Source organism: Trichomycterus rosablanca, chromosome 17 (assembly GCF_030014385.1).
Source record: "Trichomycterus rosablanca isolate fTriRos1 chromosome 17, fTriRos1.hap1, whole genome shotgun sequence".
Taxonomy (NCBI): domain Eukaryota; kingdom Metazoa; phylum Chordata; class Actinopteri; order Siluriformes; family Trichomycteridae; genus Trichomycterus; species Trichomycterus rosablanca.
Window position 1 is genome coordinate 7,112,017 of NC_086004.1, and position 17,440 is coordinate 7,129,456.

At 39.1% G+C, this 17,440-nt stretch overlaps 1 protein-coding gene across 2 annotated transcripts in view; it reads left to right on the forward strand.

Annotated features, from left to right (window-relative positions):
• Nucleotides 1-17,440, forward strand: part of LOC134331930 (CSC1-like protein 2) — a 52,599-nt gene that overhangs the window by 9,570 nt on the left and 25,589 nt on the right. The window contains exons 2-6 of one of the 2 annotated variants that reach the window (XM_063013484.1): nt 8,045-8,252; nt 10,108-10,187; nt 12,696-12,734; nt 14,331-14,421; nt 17,078-17,115. In XM_063013484.1, the coding sequence (XP_062869554.1) occupies nt 8,088-8,252; nt 10,108-10,187; nt 12,696-12,734; nt 14,331-14,421; nt 17,078-17,115 (413 nt within the window). In that variant the 5' untranslated portion in view covers nt 8,045-8,087. The remainder of the gene's footprint in view (nt 1-8,044; nt 8,253-10,107; nt 10,188-12,695; nt 12,735-14,330; nt 14,422-17,077; nt 17,116-17,440) is intronic. The other variant, XM_063013483.1, reaches the window with a different exon arrangement.

Consider the following 17,440-nt stretch of genomic DNA (forward strand, 5'->3'; position numbering starts at 1 on the left):
TAGGTGTATATACTGTACATGTTTATATAGACAGATTACACTCAGATTTGATTGTATGCAACTTTGAATGAGGGACAAAGTGTATCATAACTTAAAAAAGATCATGTGAAAAAAGTTTGACGGGCTTGTTAACTTATCTGGTTTAAACAACTTGGTTGTTCCTCAAAACCATTGCAATAGTAGTGTAACAGTCCATCATGATTGTGTCGGTTCAGCTGTTATGTCTTATGTAAAATGCACCCATAATTATCAGCATCGTTGACTGGGTTTGGTTTAGACAGGCCACTGATGTGTAGGTGGAAATTTGTCAAAATACAGTATAACAACATTACAGTGGGGTTTGACTTAAAATAGGTTACTTAAGCATCAAGACATCTCTTGTCGTCTCTTGTCATGTCCTTCAGCTGATATTAGGGAGTTCTGGCTGGGTGGTACTCAGAAAGCAAAGCAGGCAATGAATGGCACATTTAAGATCAGGATAGCCCACAAGTAATAGACCAACTAAATGAGTTTTGGTAACATGAGGAAATTGCGTCCTTTGGGAATTTGGATGCAGAAATGGTGGTGCATTTCAACTGCATGCATTCCTAATAGCTCAAACATTTAAATAATTTAAGCGCTAATTGTAAGGTAGGTGTATGAAACATAAAACTACAATTGAACGTTTAGTTTGCAGAAAATTACAAAATTAAAACTAATTTTCTGATTCCTTGTGTAACATATTTCTGTAAATTTTCTCCCTTCACACTTCTACCTAACTACCGTCGACTATTTTTAGATGAGCTGAGCATTTGAATAGACAAACGAACTGCAGTTCAAATGCAGTACTCAGTATGTATTAATCATCGCTCCCTCTTCTCATTTCTTCCCCCTGTTCTATACCCCCCTCTCATTCCACTGTCTCTGATCTTTTTGACATGCAGCTCGAGCAAAAAAGAAGCATCTCATAAGTTAAAGTAGGTCAGGGAAGTGAGGAGGTTGGAAATATCCCATCATGCCCCTGTGGGAATGCCATGCAGTGGGTTATGTGAGCTTGTCTTGATTAGTGCCTGGTTGTGGAATGCCACCATGCTCACACAGACACATGCATTTATTCATTCATTTATCTTAGTCAGGGTCATGGTGGGTGTGACACCACTTGGAAAAAATTGGCACAAGGTAGTAAATTTATTTACAGGGCACCACACACTCATTTATGCACTCAGTTATATAAAGGGGGTGATTAGAGGAGCCACACACACCCTGCATGTTTATCGGAGGTTGAAAATCAAGAAGAGTTTCTAGAGGAAACGCACACTGAGAGAAAACACAAAATTCCTTACGGCATTGGCTGAAGGCACGGTTCAAACCTTGGTTCCCAGGTTATATGTTACTGTCCATCACTCATTCTACCTCCTACCTAATGTTACTGAAGTACACCACATGACTTATGTTTGGAATTTTAGAGTGTGGTTAATAAAGCCTGGTACTGTTGAGCAATAAAACCTGGTTCACTGTTGACATTCCAGTTCATCCCAATTGTGTTGGATGGAGTTCGGATGAGAGTAAAGTTGTCACTAATTTCTCTTTACTGAAACCAAGGGGCTCAGTCTGAACCATTAAAAAGGTCACTGACTATTATTTCTCTTTTTTCACCAAAAATTATAGTTGACTCTGGAGGACAATGTAGTGTCCTGGCATTCAACGCAACTCTGGATCATTTGATGCACCTAGATGGTGAAGTCTAAGCTGTTACCTTAGAGATAGTGTTTCCACTTCTAACAACAGTCCAAGAAGCCAATTAGCCGAGGCCCAGCGATGGACTGGCATCCTGTCCAGGGTGTATAACTATATTGCACCCACTGATTTCAGGGAAGCTGAATCCGCTGTGACTCTGACTAAGGTATAGCAGTAGTACAACATGACAATGAAACGGAAAAAAAGCCAGAATCAGACTTATGTAGTGGTGAATCTGAGTCATCTCATCTGTAGTAATCTCTAGACATCACTAGACACTCTTTTGTCTCTTTTTTTTTAAATTATTGGGATTTTTTACTTCTAGTGGTCATCAATACTTTTTTTACTTAAATAAGGTTTTGGTGACTTCTAATTTAGCATGTTGTGTTTGCGTCAACAGCTTGCATTTATTCTAAACCTTAATTAAAATAAACTATTTAGACAAAGGTTAAAGACGAGATGTTTTACGATGATCAACTTTGTTTCATTGAAATGATATATTACATCTAAATTTGGGCGGTTCAGTGGCTAAGTGGGTTGCACTGTCACCTCGCAGCAAGAAAGTACTGGATTTGATCCCCAGGTGGGGCGCTTCGGGTCCTTTCTGTGTGGAGTTTGCATGTTCTCCCCGTGTCTGCGTGGGTTTCCTCCGGGTGCTCCGGTTTCGTCCCACAGTCCAAAGACGTGCAAGTGAGGTGAATTGGAGACACAAAATTGTCTGACTGTACGATATAACCTTGTGAACTGATGAATCTTGTGTAACCAGTAACTACCGTTTCTGTCATGAATGTAACCAAAGAGTGTAAACATGACGGTAAAATCCTAATAAAACAAACATCAAAATGTTATGCCTTTTTACTCTTAAAAAAGAAAAGACATGGGTGAGTTATATTAACATAATTATTGCTAAAAGATAAGCATTTTTTTTTTTTTGAGATTTTCACACATCAATGTCAAGCCAAATTCTATAACAGCATGGCTGTGTAACATGCTATTAGAAACTGCTAACCTGGCTATAAGTAGAGCAATTGTTTTATATTTGTACTGTGTTTAATTTAAAGAGATTTTTTTACATCGCTGCTTTCTATTTTTATTAGCATTTTACAGTGTCACAACTCTTCTGGAACTGAGGCTTCTCGGTAGCAGTTGTGAGGCTTGTATAATAGCAATAACCACACAATTACTGTGGAAGTGAAATCACAAGGGATGGATACAAATGTTCAGCTATGATAAGCAGGCCGCTTGCACATTCCAGCCTCTTCTGGTCCTCTATAGACTGTAAGAGTATGTGTAACTAGCAGCGACATTTAAGTCGTCTTCTGTTAAATTTCACCTTGGACACAGGTGTGGATAGGACGGACTCAGTAATAGGAGCATTTATTAGAAGATGTGTCACCATGGCAGGATGATTGAATCTAGCCTGAGAGAAGCAGAAAAACCTGAAATTTATCTGGTGGAACAAGTAAAAGCTTAAGGCTGTGATCAGCAAAGAGACACACACAGTTTGTTCAGTACAAAACGAGGTAGAATGATTTGTGCTTTTGAGTAATTTGGTAAAAATAAGGGTTAAAGCATATGAAATGGGTTTTGAGCTTTTCATATCACAATGTATAGTAAAAAGCATGTATTTATATACTTATGATTTTTATATACAGTCCTTCTCTTTCCACACACCTACAGTTTACCAGACATTATCGGAACTTTTAGTTGGGCAGCAGAAACGGTTTACTGTAGTGGAGCTGGTTTACCGTAGACTATGCAGAAAAGTACAGCATCTCCATTGTGATGCATGGTGGTGGATCTGTGTTATGGTCTGCTTTTCTTCCAAAAGCCATGGAGAACTTGCTTGGATATCATGGATTCTATCAAGCACCAGAAGCTATTAATTCGAAACCTGACTGCCTCAGGATATTTTAATTGGCCATGGTTTGCTCTTTCAGCAGAATGATGTTCCAAAAACACCTCAAAATTAACACTGCATGGAGACGGGGGATAATGGGGATTAGTGCAGTACTCTCTGTATGCAAGACTAAGCACCATATGAACTTCCCTCGTGCAGCGGTCGGCTACTGCACGCGCGTCGGAGGTGGCGTGTGTTAGTCATGACTTTTCTCGGTCAAGAGTGGAAGTCAGCAGCAGTACAGAGGAAGTAAAATGTAATTGAAAATGAGAAAAATTGGGCAAGTCATAGCCTAGTGGTTAAGGTACTGGACTAGTAATCAGAAGGTTGCTGGTTCAAACCTCAAAATGTATATGAAAAATGCAAAAAAGGAACACAAACAAGGTTCTCGGAATCTTGTGGAGAGATTCTATATGGAACAGTGGTTGCAGATCCCTTGTCTTGTGTTATTCAGTTGCATTAAACATTGTAGGATAACATTTCAAGCTATTGTTATAAGGGGGCTTCTTACAATTGTGGGCCAAAAATCTAAGAACAAAAATATTGGAAGATTTGGGGTTAATTTTTAATCGTTGTACTTCTAACAAGGAAGAGATTTTTATTATAACCCGACATGCGCAATAAAAAGAAATTTTACAGCCTTTGTTCATTAGTTTGGCCTGTATTTGTGGAAAGGTCTGCATATGTAGAGCCATAAATAATCTGTAACAATAATGTTTCCTTCAACTTGTCATTTTTTAGGCAGTTAGGTAATTTCTTTAATGCAGTTTGTTTTTGTAATTATTATTTAGCCGAGTCTATTAATTTCATGCTGAGAAATAAGACTGTGAATCCGACAGCTAAGTGTTCTGACTCATTATAAATATATGATTCTGTGCTTCACTTCAGCTGCATATTTGTCACCCCCTCATCCAGCCCCGCCCGACAATGAGAATTTGCCATGGCAACACGAGCCAGATTCAGACACTCTGCTCGGGTGTCTGGTGCTTATGTCTTGTTGGAAGTATTTTGAGGATCAGCTGTTTGTGGTTGTTGCTCTGTGCCTAATGGATGGAGGGATGGGAGGAGGAGTACGGGGGGTGGGGGGGTGTAGAATGGAAAGAGATGTCGGATGTTTGTTGGTTCATTGTCATTGGTACAGTGGAAGTGAAAAGGCAGGTCTAAAAACAAGCCATCTGCTGCAGTACTGCTGCAGCCAACCCACCTCCAGATTCTTCTCTCTCACTCTCTCGCTTGATCTCTCGCTCTCTCTCTCTCGCACACTATGCTCTGACTCACTCTTTCTCTTGAGCATTCGCTTTTGCACTTTCTCTTCCTGTCACACTTTTTCTCTTGCTCTCCCTGTCGCAATCTTATGTCCTGAACTTTTTTCTTGCTTACTTTCTCACATTATCTTTTTTCTGTCTAGTATTCTTTCTCATTACCTTATTTAGTCATATCTTCTCTTGTTTTGTCGTCTGCATTTTCTCTTATTTGCACGCTCATATTTTTCAATGTATATTCTTTTTCCTTAACATTAAAACTAGTCCTTTTGTCACTATAGACTATTCCTAAATGTTAGATACAATCAGTTTGTTGTCTGGTCCAGTCCTGTAGTCATCATCTTAAAACCAAACATTTAGCAGCTGTGTTAGTCACCTGGTACTGAACTCTTCTATTGCATCAGATGGAAAATCATCCTTAGACAATTTGCCCTTCAGGGAGGTTTTGCTTCTGACACCACATGTTTGCTATTGTGATTTTTATTCCTGCTAACTCAGCCATGTTAATAGATGCAAAGCAAGTAGGAAGAATATTTTGATATTACAAATGCCTCATGAAGTGGGGCCAAAAATCTGAGACCACCAATAAAATTATTGGTATATTATTCTGCATTTTAATCAAGTAAATAAAATTTATTAATCAGAAGCTTAAGTTAATACATTTGCAGCCATAATAAATCTAATAAACATTTGTGGCATTTGGGGACAGTGTTTAGGGGACAGTGATAGCCTAGTGGCTAAGGCTTTGGGCTATCAACTAAAAGGTTGAGAGTTTGAATCCCAGCTCTGCCATACAGCCACTGTTGGGCCCTTAACCCTCTCTGCTCCAGGGGCTGACCCTGCCCTCTGACCCCAGCTTTCAAAAAAGCCGGGATATGCGAAGAAAGAATTTCGTTGTACTGTACACCTGTATATGTACAGTGTATCACAAAAGTGAGTACACCCCTCACATTTCTGCAGATATTTAAGTATATCTTTTCATGGGACAACACTGACAAAATGACACTTTGACACAATGAAAAGTAGTCTGTGTGCAGCTTATATAACAGTGTAAATTTATTCTTCCCTCAAAATAACTCAATATACAGCCATTAATGTCTAAACCACCGGCAACAAAAGTGAGTACACCCCTAAGAGACTACACCCCTAAATGTCCAAATTGAGCACTGCTTGTCATTTTCCCTCCAAAATGTCATGTGATTTGTTAGTGTTACTAGGTCTCAGGTGTGCATAGGGAGCAGGTGTGTTCAAATTAGTAGTACAGCTCTCACACTCTCTCATACTGGTCACTGAAAGTTCCAACATGGCACCTCATGGCAAAGAACTCTCTGAGGATCTTAAAAGACGAATTGTTGCGCTACATGAAGATGGCCAAGGCTACAAGAAGATTGCCAACACCCTGAAACTGAGCTGCAGCACAGTGGCCAAGATCATCCAGCGTTTTAAAAGAGCAGGGTCCACTCAGAACAGACCTTGCGTTGGTCGTCCAAAGAAGCTGAGTGCACGTGCTCAGCGTCACAGCCAACTGCTGTCTTTGAAAGATAGGCGCAGGAGTGCTGTCAGCATTGCTGCAGAGATTGAAAAGGTGGGGGGTCAGCCTGTCAGTGCTCAGACCATACGCCGCACACTACATCAAATCGGTCTGCATGGCTGTCACCCCAGAAGGAAGCCTCTTCTGAAGTCTCTACACAAGAAAGCCCGCAAACAGTTTGCTGAAGACATGTCAACAAAGGACATGGATTACTGGAACCATGTCCTATGGTCTGATGAGACCAAGATTAATTTGTTTGGTTCAGATGGTCTCAAGCATGTGTGGCAGCAATCAGGTGAGGAGTAAAAAGATAAGTGTGTCATGCCTACAGTCAAGCATGGTGGTGGGAATGCCATGGTCTGGGGCTGCATGAGTGCAGCAGGTGTTGGGGAGTTACATTTCATTGAGGGACACATGAACTCCAATATGTACTGTGAAATACTGAAGCAGAGCATGATCCCCTCCCTCCGGAAACTGGGTCGCAGGGCAGTGTTCCAGCATGATAATGACCCCAAACACACCTCTAAGACGACCACTGCTTTATTGAAGAGGCTGAGGGTAAAGGTGATGGACTGGCCAAGCATGTCTCCAGACCTAAACCCAATAGAACATCTTTGGGGCATCCTCAAGCGGAAGGTGGAGGAGCGCAAAGTCTTGAATATCCGCCAGCTCCGTGATGTCGTCATGGAGGAGTGGAAAAGCATTCCAGTGGCAACCTGTGAAGCTCTGGTACACTCCATGCCCAGGAGAGTTAAGGCAGTTCTGGGAAATAATGGTGGCCACACAAAATATTGACACTTCAGGAACTTTCACTAAGGGGTGTACTCACTTTTGTTGCCGGTGGTTTAGACATTAATGGCTGTATATTGAGTTATTTTGAGGGAGGAATAAATTTACACTGTTATATAAGCTGCACACAGACTACTTTTCATTGTGTCAAAGTGTCATTTTGTCAGTGTTGTCCCATGAAAAGATATACTTAAATATCTGCAGAAATGTGAGGGGTGTACTCACTTTTGTGATACACTGTATATAGCAGACGCCTTTATCCAAAGCGGATTACAATTGTGACTGTGTACAATTCAAGCGATTGAGGGATAAGGGCCTTGTTCAGGGGCCAAACAGTGGCAGCCTGACAGTGGTGGGGCTTAAACCAGCAACCTTCTGTTCTCTAGTCCAGTACCTACCTCCAGTACCTTAACCACTGAGCTTTCACATACCAAATACTAGAATTTATATATAAAAATTCATGATAAGATTAAGCATTTTAACTCAAATAGTTGTGCTGCTTATGAATTGTAATGAAAAAGTTGTATTAAATTAGATATAAACACAAAATAGTTTATGCACAAGTGGTCTCAAATGAGCCCGCTGTAGTTAGTGTACTGATACACTTTCATTTTTTCAGCAGCTGTGGAATGACTGTGATGTCTTGTCATAAATTTTGTTTTAGCCAGGTTCACTGCCTCTATTCTTAGTTCCACTGTTATGTAGATTTGTTTTGATCTTAACTCTAATGTAAAGAGAGAAGAATTATGCATTATTTTACCTTTAATATCACTGTATTCTATGAACTATAAAGTGCACTATGCTTTTTTGGTTTCCCGCTCATTTGTTCTTTTCACCTCTCCCCAGGTTTTTCGGGCAGGATGTCACTGTGAACACCGGGCTGCTCGGGATGACTGGGATTTTTGGGGCACTGGCCTGTGCAGGCCAGGCCAACTGCTATGGCAACAACTCCAAAGATTACTGCTACTCAGCACGGATCCGTAGCACTGTGCTCCAGGGTCTACCTTTTGGAGGGGTGCCCACCGTTCTTGCCCTCGACTTCATGTGCTTCCTGGTAAAAAGTTTAACGAATTAAAGTTTGTTCTCTGGGTTAGTCTGTATTCAGACAACTGACAACCAAAAAAACGAGCAGTTTTAGGAAATAATTTGAATAGTTGCAATGATATGTAGTTCTTTAAAGACTGACTCACCATACATGGTTAAACAATATTAGACATAAGTGAATCTAATTCCAGTATTTAAGTCCCAGTCTCACAGGGCCTGCAGTGATCTCTAAAGAGATTTGGTGAAAGTAATTGTACAAACTGACTAAACAGTGCTAAAAAACAAGTGAGGCCACATCTTCAGGCTTTCTAGAACTTTCCCCTGGTAAATGCTGCTGAAGTCAGTTTCTTGGCTGATATAGTACCTGATTATTGATCTGAATGTTAAGGGTTCAATCCACACTGTAGGCAAGCTGCCACTGTTGGGAACATAAGCAAAGTCCTGAGCTTCTAATTGTCTGTATTGTCAGATGTTGCTTTGGATAAAAACGTCTGTTATTTTTAAAAATGTAAATGTGATGTGAGCATACACCATGGACTGGGTGGCCGTTAACCAACACCTATAAGCAATTTAGTTTACCAGTTCACTTACAAGCATGTTTTTTTTGGACGAATAGCAGAAACCAGAGCGTCTGGAAGAACCCAGTGGACCACAGATTGTCACCAGTGACAGAAATTAAATATGTGCCACTGTACCAACTGTGCCACTGTACATTCTCAGTTTAATTGAGGAATTAAACAAAGTATATGATTATAATATAATAAACTTTTACTGGACAGTGATTACTTCTTTGCCATTTCATCACTGCTGTTTTGTGCGTGTCTACTGAGGGAGAGAAAGAGGAAAAATGGATCCCACTAAATGTAGTGCCAATTGATTGACCCTGATTCACTCTGCTGATATTCCCACATTAAATAGGGCAGTGTGTGTAGACCTTTCATACTTTCATGAAAGGAGGAAAATGTAACCCACTAACACTGTCAGAAGTGCTGAGCAGGAGATGTGGTGTTCTCTTGACCCAAATTACTGCAACCTAGGCCCACCAAAGACAGAATTGAAGTTACTCAGCACTGTTTATGAAAAAGAAAATAATTGTGCATTTGGGAGGCATTAAAACAGATGTTTTGTTTATTGTTTCATTACTAAATGATAACATTTAACAACTACCACATTGAGTTGACAAATTGACGACTGCATGGCTTGATGCATGTTGTGGTTGGTTGGAAATTCAATTATGCTAATAAATGAATAAATAAAAGTACAAACAGTAAATGTATGAGATTAATGTATCTATTTCTAATGCTCCAGTTTATTTAAATGCATTTAAAATGAATTTCATTCCAGTATCAAGCAACAAAATATAAATACAGCAATTTTACATGCTGACATACTGTAGAATTCTCTGTGTAGAGACTGAACAAATAAACCACATTATTAAGTTAAAGATTGAGGAATTGTTAGTCAGTATTTAATAAACAAATTGAACATACAGTTTCTAAACTTGTATACAGTTTGTAGAATTGTGATAATACGTGTTCTGTTTTGCTAAAGCTTGATCTGATTGGCTGTGGTTATGGTCTTCCTTGCCTCATCCAAAGTGTATACTTGTTAATGTTATTTATATGCATAGTAATGGTTTCTGTTCATTTGGGATGGTGCCGAATTCACTGCAAGATTAAACCTTCAGCTGTTCTCAGAAATAAAAGTACTCTTATTTTTCTCGGTTGTGTCGTTAAGAAATACATTAACCAATTGTTCAGAATACCAATTAGGTAATATGAAAACACTTTTTGTGCAGTCTCATTAAGATCTAAATATTCTGTTGTGCTAAACAATCTTAACTGACTGTGTTTCCTCTGTCCCAGGTCCTTCTCTTTGTCTTCTCTATCTTGCGAAAGGTGGCATGGGATTATGGCAGGCTTGCTTTGGTTACTGATGCTGACAGGTAAGGATGCTTTTCTCCTCTTATTTATTTTGTTTGGTGTTCCTCATTAACCAGTTTCTACTCCTTAGATCAGGTTGTCCCCTTTTGGGTAGTTTAAACTAATGCAGGTCATTTGTTGCCATTTGGGCCTTTGTTTAATTCTGGTTGTATATGTACTGTAGCTGTATTGTATAATGATGAGCAGTCTCACCTTTCTTATGTGGTTAGTTACCCAATCCGAAACTGAAAGCAACAGCTTAATTGCTTATGTTTTGCATTGGCCTTAGCTAAAAAAAAGATTGCAGTACCACAAACCTTGTGGTGGTTCTAGGCTATTCCAGGAGTAGGGTTTAGCTGGGGTCATTCATTCTGTTGGAGGTGCCCTCATACATATGGCATGCACTGAACATGATACCTGTTTTGCAACCACTGAGAATAATACAATGTTTCATTCATTAATTGACATATTTTAAGGATTTTTAAGTTAGACTTTTACTGGGTTGTTTTCTAGTTAACATTAAAGAATTACAGTTAAGGGCCATTGATAGTTTTAAAATGTATTCATATTTATTATCAGTATTTAAAATATATTTAATTTCTTTTATTCCTTCATTGTTCTTTTTCAGCTAAAAATTACATTTTTATTCTGCATTTGAGGACTCAGCCAACCACTGTGTTTCTGAAGATATATGAATCAATTCCCATTGGAATCCATTTAACCTGTATGAGTAGTTTTAATTGTAAATACTTGGTTTAGCCCCTGATTAAAGTGCATTTATATTTAGAATTAATGAGGCTGCAAAAGCTCCAGCACATGGTTTTCTCAACAGTGATCCGTCAGTGAGGAGGGAAGTAAATCAGGGTGCTGTTATAAATTCCATCTGTTTTTTTGTTTGTTTGTTTTTCAGGCAGGTTGTATCAGAAAGCAGTGAGAATATTTTCTGCACTTATCCCTGTATTTCTGTTACTGTACATGATCGTTTCTGGAAGAACCCACGTATTTTCTCTCTGACTTTTCCTCCCACTGGCTGTTGCAATGAGAGAAACGTACCAAAATATCCCCCGCTGCTCTGATGAATGTTATTATACAAGGAATCAACTGGTTTGGACTCATTGCGATACCAAGTGATACAGGCAGAAATAAATGGAACCCAAGCTGGAAACTGACAACATTTAATTAAAGCTTATTTTTTGGTTGGACTGGAAAGACTGTAATGAATCATCATTAATTGAGTTGTTTGTTTTATATTTACTGTAGGCTGTACAGTCAAGTCTGCATCTGTACCGATTAATCTGGACAAATATGTCAGTTATTCATCCCATATTGCAAATTAGGTTTCTTACCAAAATTTCAGTTGTTTGCAAAAACAATCACATAGCAACATTTAAATTCTCTTAACACAACTACAAACCACATTTCTAGAAAAGTTGGGATGTTTTATAAAAGGCAATGACAAGAAAAAACAAGAAGTCATTAATAAAATTTATATCTCACTCTATATAGAAATCTCAATATATGTCTTCACGTCAATAGAACCTTCACACACACATGCAAATCAGCCATACTGTGGCCACTGATGCATCCCCATGCCATGACAGATGTTGTCTTTTGCCCCTTTTGCTGATAAGTCTGGATGATCCTTTTCATTTTTGGCACAAAGGACTTAATGTCCATTTTACCTGAAAATGACCTACTGCAAACAGGATGCATAGCCAGATACCATCTTCTGCCAGTGTTCTTAATGAATCATGAGCAATGGTTCACAAATATTCTCCTTCAAATCCCACCAAAGATTTTCTATGAGGTTCAAGTCAGGTGACGGTGACCACCACTCCAGAACCTTGCAGGACTTCTTTTGAAACCAAGCCTTATTATTGTCCTGTTGGAAGGTCCAATGATGCCCAGGCTTCAGCTGTGTTACAGAAGGCATGACATACCACTGTTCTTTGTTGATTTAGCAGACACAGTTTTATCTAGGGTGACCTAAAACTAAGCAATGACAGTTAGGGATTAGCTCAAGGGCCTAACAGTAGCAGCTTAGCAAACTTAGAATTTGAACCCATTGGTTTTGGATATAAAGTTAAAAGCTCAAACTACTAAATATATAACTATAAAATACTATAAAATATACCTTTAAATGCCCATAAATTTCATTTTATGTATACTTGTACACTTTTATTTGTTTAGCGGCTCATAGTTCAGACAGGATACAGTCAATCCTCTGAAGATTAATGGCCAATCTCATGTCGACTTTGATGGAGCTTGAACTATCAGCCCTCTGACACCGACCCACCTTTGTCCCCCAAGTTCAGTGTTTACCAGACTTGGTAATGTTTACCACCTCAAAACAGCTATTTCATTTTAATTATTTATTATATTTTAATTGTAGTTTATAATTGTGGATGCTTCATTTTTGGCTGAACTGTTGATTTAATTGTTTTCCTCCTTAGACATTCTGTCATCTAGGAGAATAAACAGCATCTATTGCTTATTTTTAATCACCTCTTTTTTTTTTTATTCCTCCCAAGACAGAAGAAGCGATTCAGCCTAATGGAGGAGCGGGAATAGTATGTTCTTATGTTCATAAAATGATCTATAAAAGTCTTTAACCTTTTCCACCTGGGCTGCTAACAGCTAACAATTCTTTCCTCCTTCCTTTCTGTAGGTTGTGGATGTATTTTTAGGGCTGCACTGTTATATAATATGTGTTACGCATTCTCCAAGTGCTTTTACCTTTTAAACCTTTACCACTGGTGCCTTATGATGCAGTTTTTTGTGAGTTCTCACCACTAACCTTTCCAGTGTGTCTGTCTGTCTGTCTGTCTGTCTGTCTGTCTGTCTGTTTCTGTGTCTGTGTCTGTGTAAGGATTTAATGTATTGCTCTGACCCTTTACGAAGGTCCTCCTAATGCATGTCTCTTATCCTACTTGTGTTCTAAATAATGCAGTACAAGAAAAGAAAGTGCAAACTATGAACCTGTGAGAAGGTAAACTAGCTAGCTGACCAGTAAGTCCCTGTGGTACTCCCAACTGGTTTATTACCAGTATTAAGTAGAACTAAATTGTTGTGTACTCTGTTGTGGTTTTGTACTCCCTGTGAAAGGTTAGTAAATTGACTTGGATTTGTGGGTGATGTAGTTCAGATCCTCTGTAGGTGGTATTTGTGACTTCTGGCATGTCCCCCAAAAAAATATGCTTTTGGTTGGATTAACACAAGATATTATTCTCCTTTCTGGCTAAATTAAAGATAATTGAAGATATTAAGATATGTAGTTGTCTGCCAAACATGTGTCCAAAGGCAACACGCATGCATCACATTTTCAACCCATCTTTAAAATATACTGGAATTTCAGCAGCAGTAAGTGTGTGTTGTCCCACTACTGTTGTCCTTTTGTTGGTCCAGTATCGTCTATTAATGGTTCATTTTTCATGATTTAAAGCTAAATAAGAAGGTAAAAAAAACAGCACAGCATAGGCAGGTGGAAGAGGTTTATGGCAGATATGTTTTATGGTGCTTTTCTGATTTTCTAAGCAGAGTTTAAATGAATACATTCTCATAAGATTAGGTGTTTTGCTGCAATATCCAAACAACCAGTGGTTACCAGTACAAGATAAACCAGTGGTTTTTTGGGGGGGGTTTAAACAATATGATGGATTAAAAAAACAATACTTTAAACCAATTTTAAAGCTAACTTGAACATGTTCGATAATGATGCCTGGTTTGCAATTGGTGTTTCAATTTATTAAACTTTATATCTGGTAGTGTGTGTTCAGAGATTCAATGTTTGTCCATTATACTGCCAGATGAAGTGTGGTAGATCACTCCAGAGAATGCAGTTTTACTGGTCCAATCTACATCACTCCTGCTAACAACTGGCTTTGCCTAACACAATTTAACATTTTAAATTGAGTGGCTGCTGAGTCAGGGAGACACAATTTATGAATTAATATACAATCTCTGTGCTAACGATGTTTCAAAGGCCAGTTTGGAATCAGGTTTTTGTTTGTGGTTATCCACAGTTAACATAGTCATCAGAGTGCACAGAGACAAGTGATTATATCCAAAAAGGAAAAAGATGGTAGGAATAATGCTCCTTTAGTTTATCTATTATTTATATTCATTCATTTCATAATTCTCTCTACTTCTGTGCTTTTCTCTTTCAGTGTGGCTTCAGCACTACATTCGGAAACTCCAGATCGTTACGAGCGCCTCACTTCTGTCTCCAGCTCGGTGGATTTTGAACAGCGAGACAACGTAAGTCTCTCTCTAGTAGTTTCCTCAGTCTTGTTTTCCTCTCTCCCCGCTCGCTGGCTATTGATCTGCACTGTTGGTCTGCTGACTCCAGGTCACACAAGGCTGTTGAAAGATGTGGTCCTGGCGTTGTTCCTCCCTGTTAAATAATGCAGAATTATAAAGAGGAGTCTGCTCTGCTCAGCGTGTGGGTTCAATAAATGGCGTAGTGATTTCAGGAGAGTTTGGCTGTGTCTCAAACCTCATTCTAATGGGCTGAATTGTGTGGGAAGTTAGCACTGCCTCTGTCGGTACTGTTCTGACATGCTGTTGTTATTTTATCTTTTTATCTTTTTTTCCCACAATTTTCTCCCCTTATCTAGTCGTATCCAATTACCCTGGTTGTGTTATGCTTCACCTCTACCGATACAACCCTCCACTGCTGACTGAGGAGCATTTGCAGCTGACACACGCCCCCTTCGATACGTGAGCAGTACCAACTGCCTCTTTTCGAGGAGAGTTCATATGCGGATCAGCCTTGTGCACTGAGAGCCACACCCTGATCAGCATTATTCCCCAACCCTGGGCAGGTGCCATCAATCAGCCAGCAGAGGTCGTAGTTGCACCAGTTATGAGGAACCCTGGTCTGGCTTTCCCCATCCCTGAACAACAGCCAATCGTTGTTCATGTGGCCGCCCAGAGCTGAGATTCGATATGATGTATTCAAAAGCCCAACTCTGGTGTGCTAGCATATTTTACCGCTGAGCCACCTAAGCAGCCATTATTTTATCATTTTAAAAACAGGTAGGGGGCTGAAAAAATGTGAACTAATCAAAGGATCATTACTCGCACATAGCATGAAACTCGCTTTATTAGTCTGCATACAGAGCCGAGAAGAGCTGCTATGTCCTAAATATCATTTTATATACTAAACATTGTGCTAGATTAGATTTCGACCGATTGCTAAATTTTGAGGACACTGTATAGGATTTTGTGTGCAGATTGAAACACAACCTTCCAGTTTTTCCCTAGTAAGAAGTTATTTTTTCTCAGTTACGTCCTGATACAGTGAGTTTTGTATATTATACCAAAATATTTCATGTTATTATATGCACCCTGTAAAACAGTCCTAATTATTTAAAAATTAGATTTTAAAGGACTTTGACAAGGGCCAATTGTGCAGGTTAAAAACCCACCCAGACCAATTGTGCTATGCTCAGCATATATACAGCTGCTCTTGTGTATAGGAGTTGCCACAGTAGCTCTGGTCCACATATCAGACTTGCCCATTCAGACGCAACCCTCTTATTGAAAATGTGATAAATTAGGAGTAAATGAACCTACATATCTGTCAATCCATCGTCTAAAAACAAAAGATATTTACATTTTCAGCGTTTGGCAGACGCTTTTATCCAAAGTGACTTACAGTAGTGTGGCAGTTTACAGTCTTAGCAACTGAGGGTTAAGGGCCTTGCTCAAGGGCAGCAGCAACCTGGCAGTGGTGGGGCTTGAACCAGCAACCTTTTGGTTACTAGTCCAGTACCTTAACCGCTAGGCTACAACTGCCAACTAAAAACAACTAGATAAAATGTGTATTACAAAAAATAAAATATTGACATTAAAGCTGTAAAAATTTTTTTGCTGATCACTCCTGTTATTTAACTTAAAGAGCCAAGTAATAGGATTTGACCACAATAAAGGACTCAAATACTAGTAATATACTCTTTAGATCTTATTCTCAGTTCTGATTGCCAGTAGACGAGGGTTGATGAACCTTTGTGATTCTATAGTGCTTACTGCCAGCTTTGCATTTTGTGAGGTGTGTTGCTTGTACTATTTTATACCTGTGACACATTTTCATCGTATCAGCTTTTCTAACTCAGCAAACATGGTGGCTCTCATTCACGGCTCTTTGGTTATTGCTTCACAGAAGACTGCTCACACTAGCTTTATATATGTTTATACGGTATAGCACTTATTGAGACCTGCTGTCCTTCCCTCTCCTTCAGCTCCATTCATAAACCATTCAGATGATGATGCAGCACTTTCTGCACTGCTGAGAGTCCTTGAGCAGCACACATTTAAACAGAGTGTACAGGGAAACTAGAACAGAAACACTCCCTCAACAAAAAAAGAGCTGTGCTATGAGTAATGGGCAGCGTTTGGACATGGATAAAGCTTAGATTGGTGAAAAACTGCAGAGATGCTGTGACGTCTAAAGCATTACTTCTGACTAAGATTTTGCCACTTTCGCTCACCAGTTGATAATCCTAATAGGAAGATTATTCTGCTTATTGAAATCTTCTGTATTCGCTGTCTAGTTTTTGATTCTTTGGAGCCGCCATGTTTGACATTACACCTACATTAATGTTCCTGAGCTTTTGGATAATGTTTTGAGTTGGGGGAAGGAAGATGGGGAGCATTTCAGATTTGTCTGATGTAATAGCGTCACCCAGAGTTCAAACAGTTCAAGCTGCTTAATAGCTGGCCAACTTTAATTTTATTTCTGAAATACCTTGTGTGCCATTTCAAAAATGCTAATGGGCCGCAAATGTTCCGTTGGCCGTAATTTGGACATCCTTGTTTTAAAGCTTTGTATTAGGATATAAATGCTGTTAACTGTATATATTACTACTATTTTTCTCTTCTTGATTCATGTTTGTATCTAATTTTCCTGCAGGGTTTCTGCTCTTGGCTGACGGCCATATTCCGGATAAAGTAAGTGCCTCTTTTAATTCAGCCGAGTGTGCTGTTAGTGACAGAGCCTGCTGGGAAACCACTCATTCAACAACTTTATTTCTTTATTGTACTGCATTACTATGCGCAGCCTTTTCTGTAGCTTTTAATTCTTTTTGTTTTAATTGACATTCTCCAGCTTTTCACCCAATTAAATATTTTTAATCCTGTTAAATGGAGCTTGTAGGAATGATGCAGAGAAGGAGCTGCTGTGATGAAAGTTCTCTCTGTGTTAGAATTATGGTCAGCGGGACAAATTCAATAAGTGAATCAGTTATAATTAAGTTATGTGTATGGACTCATGCTG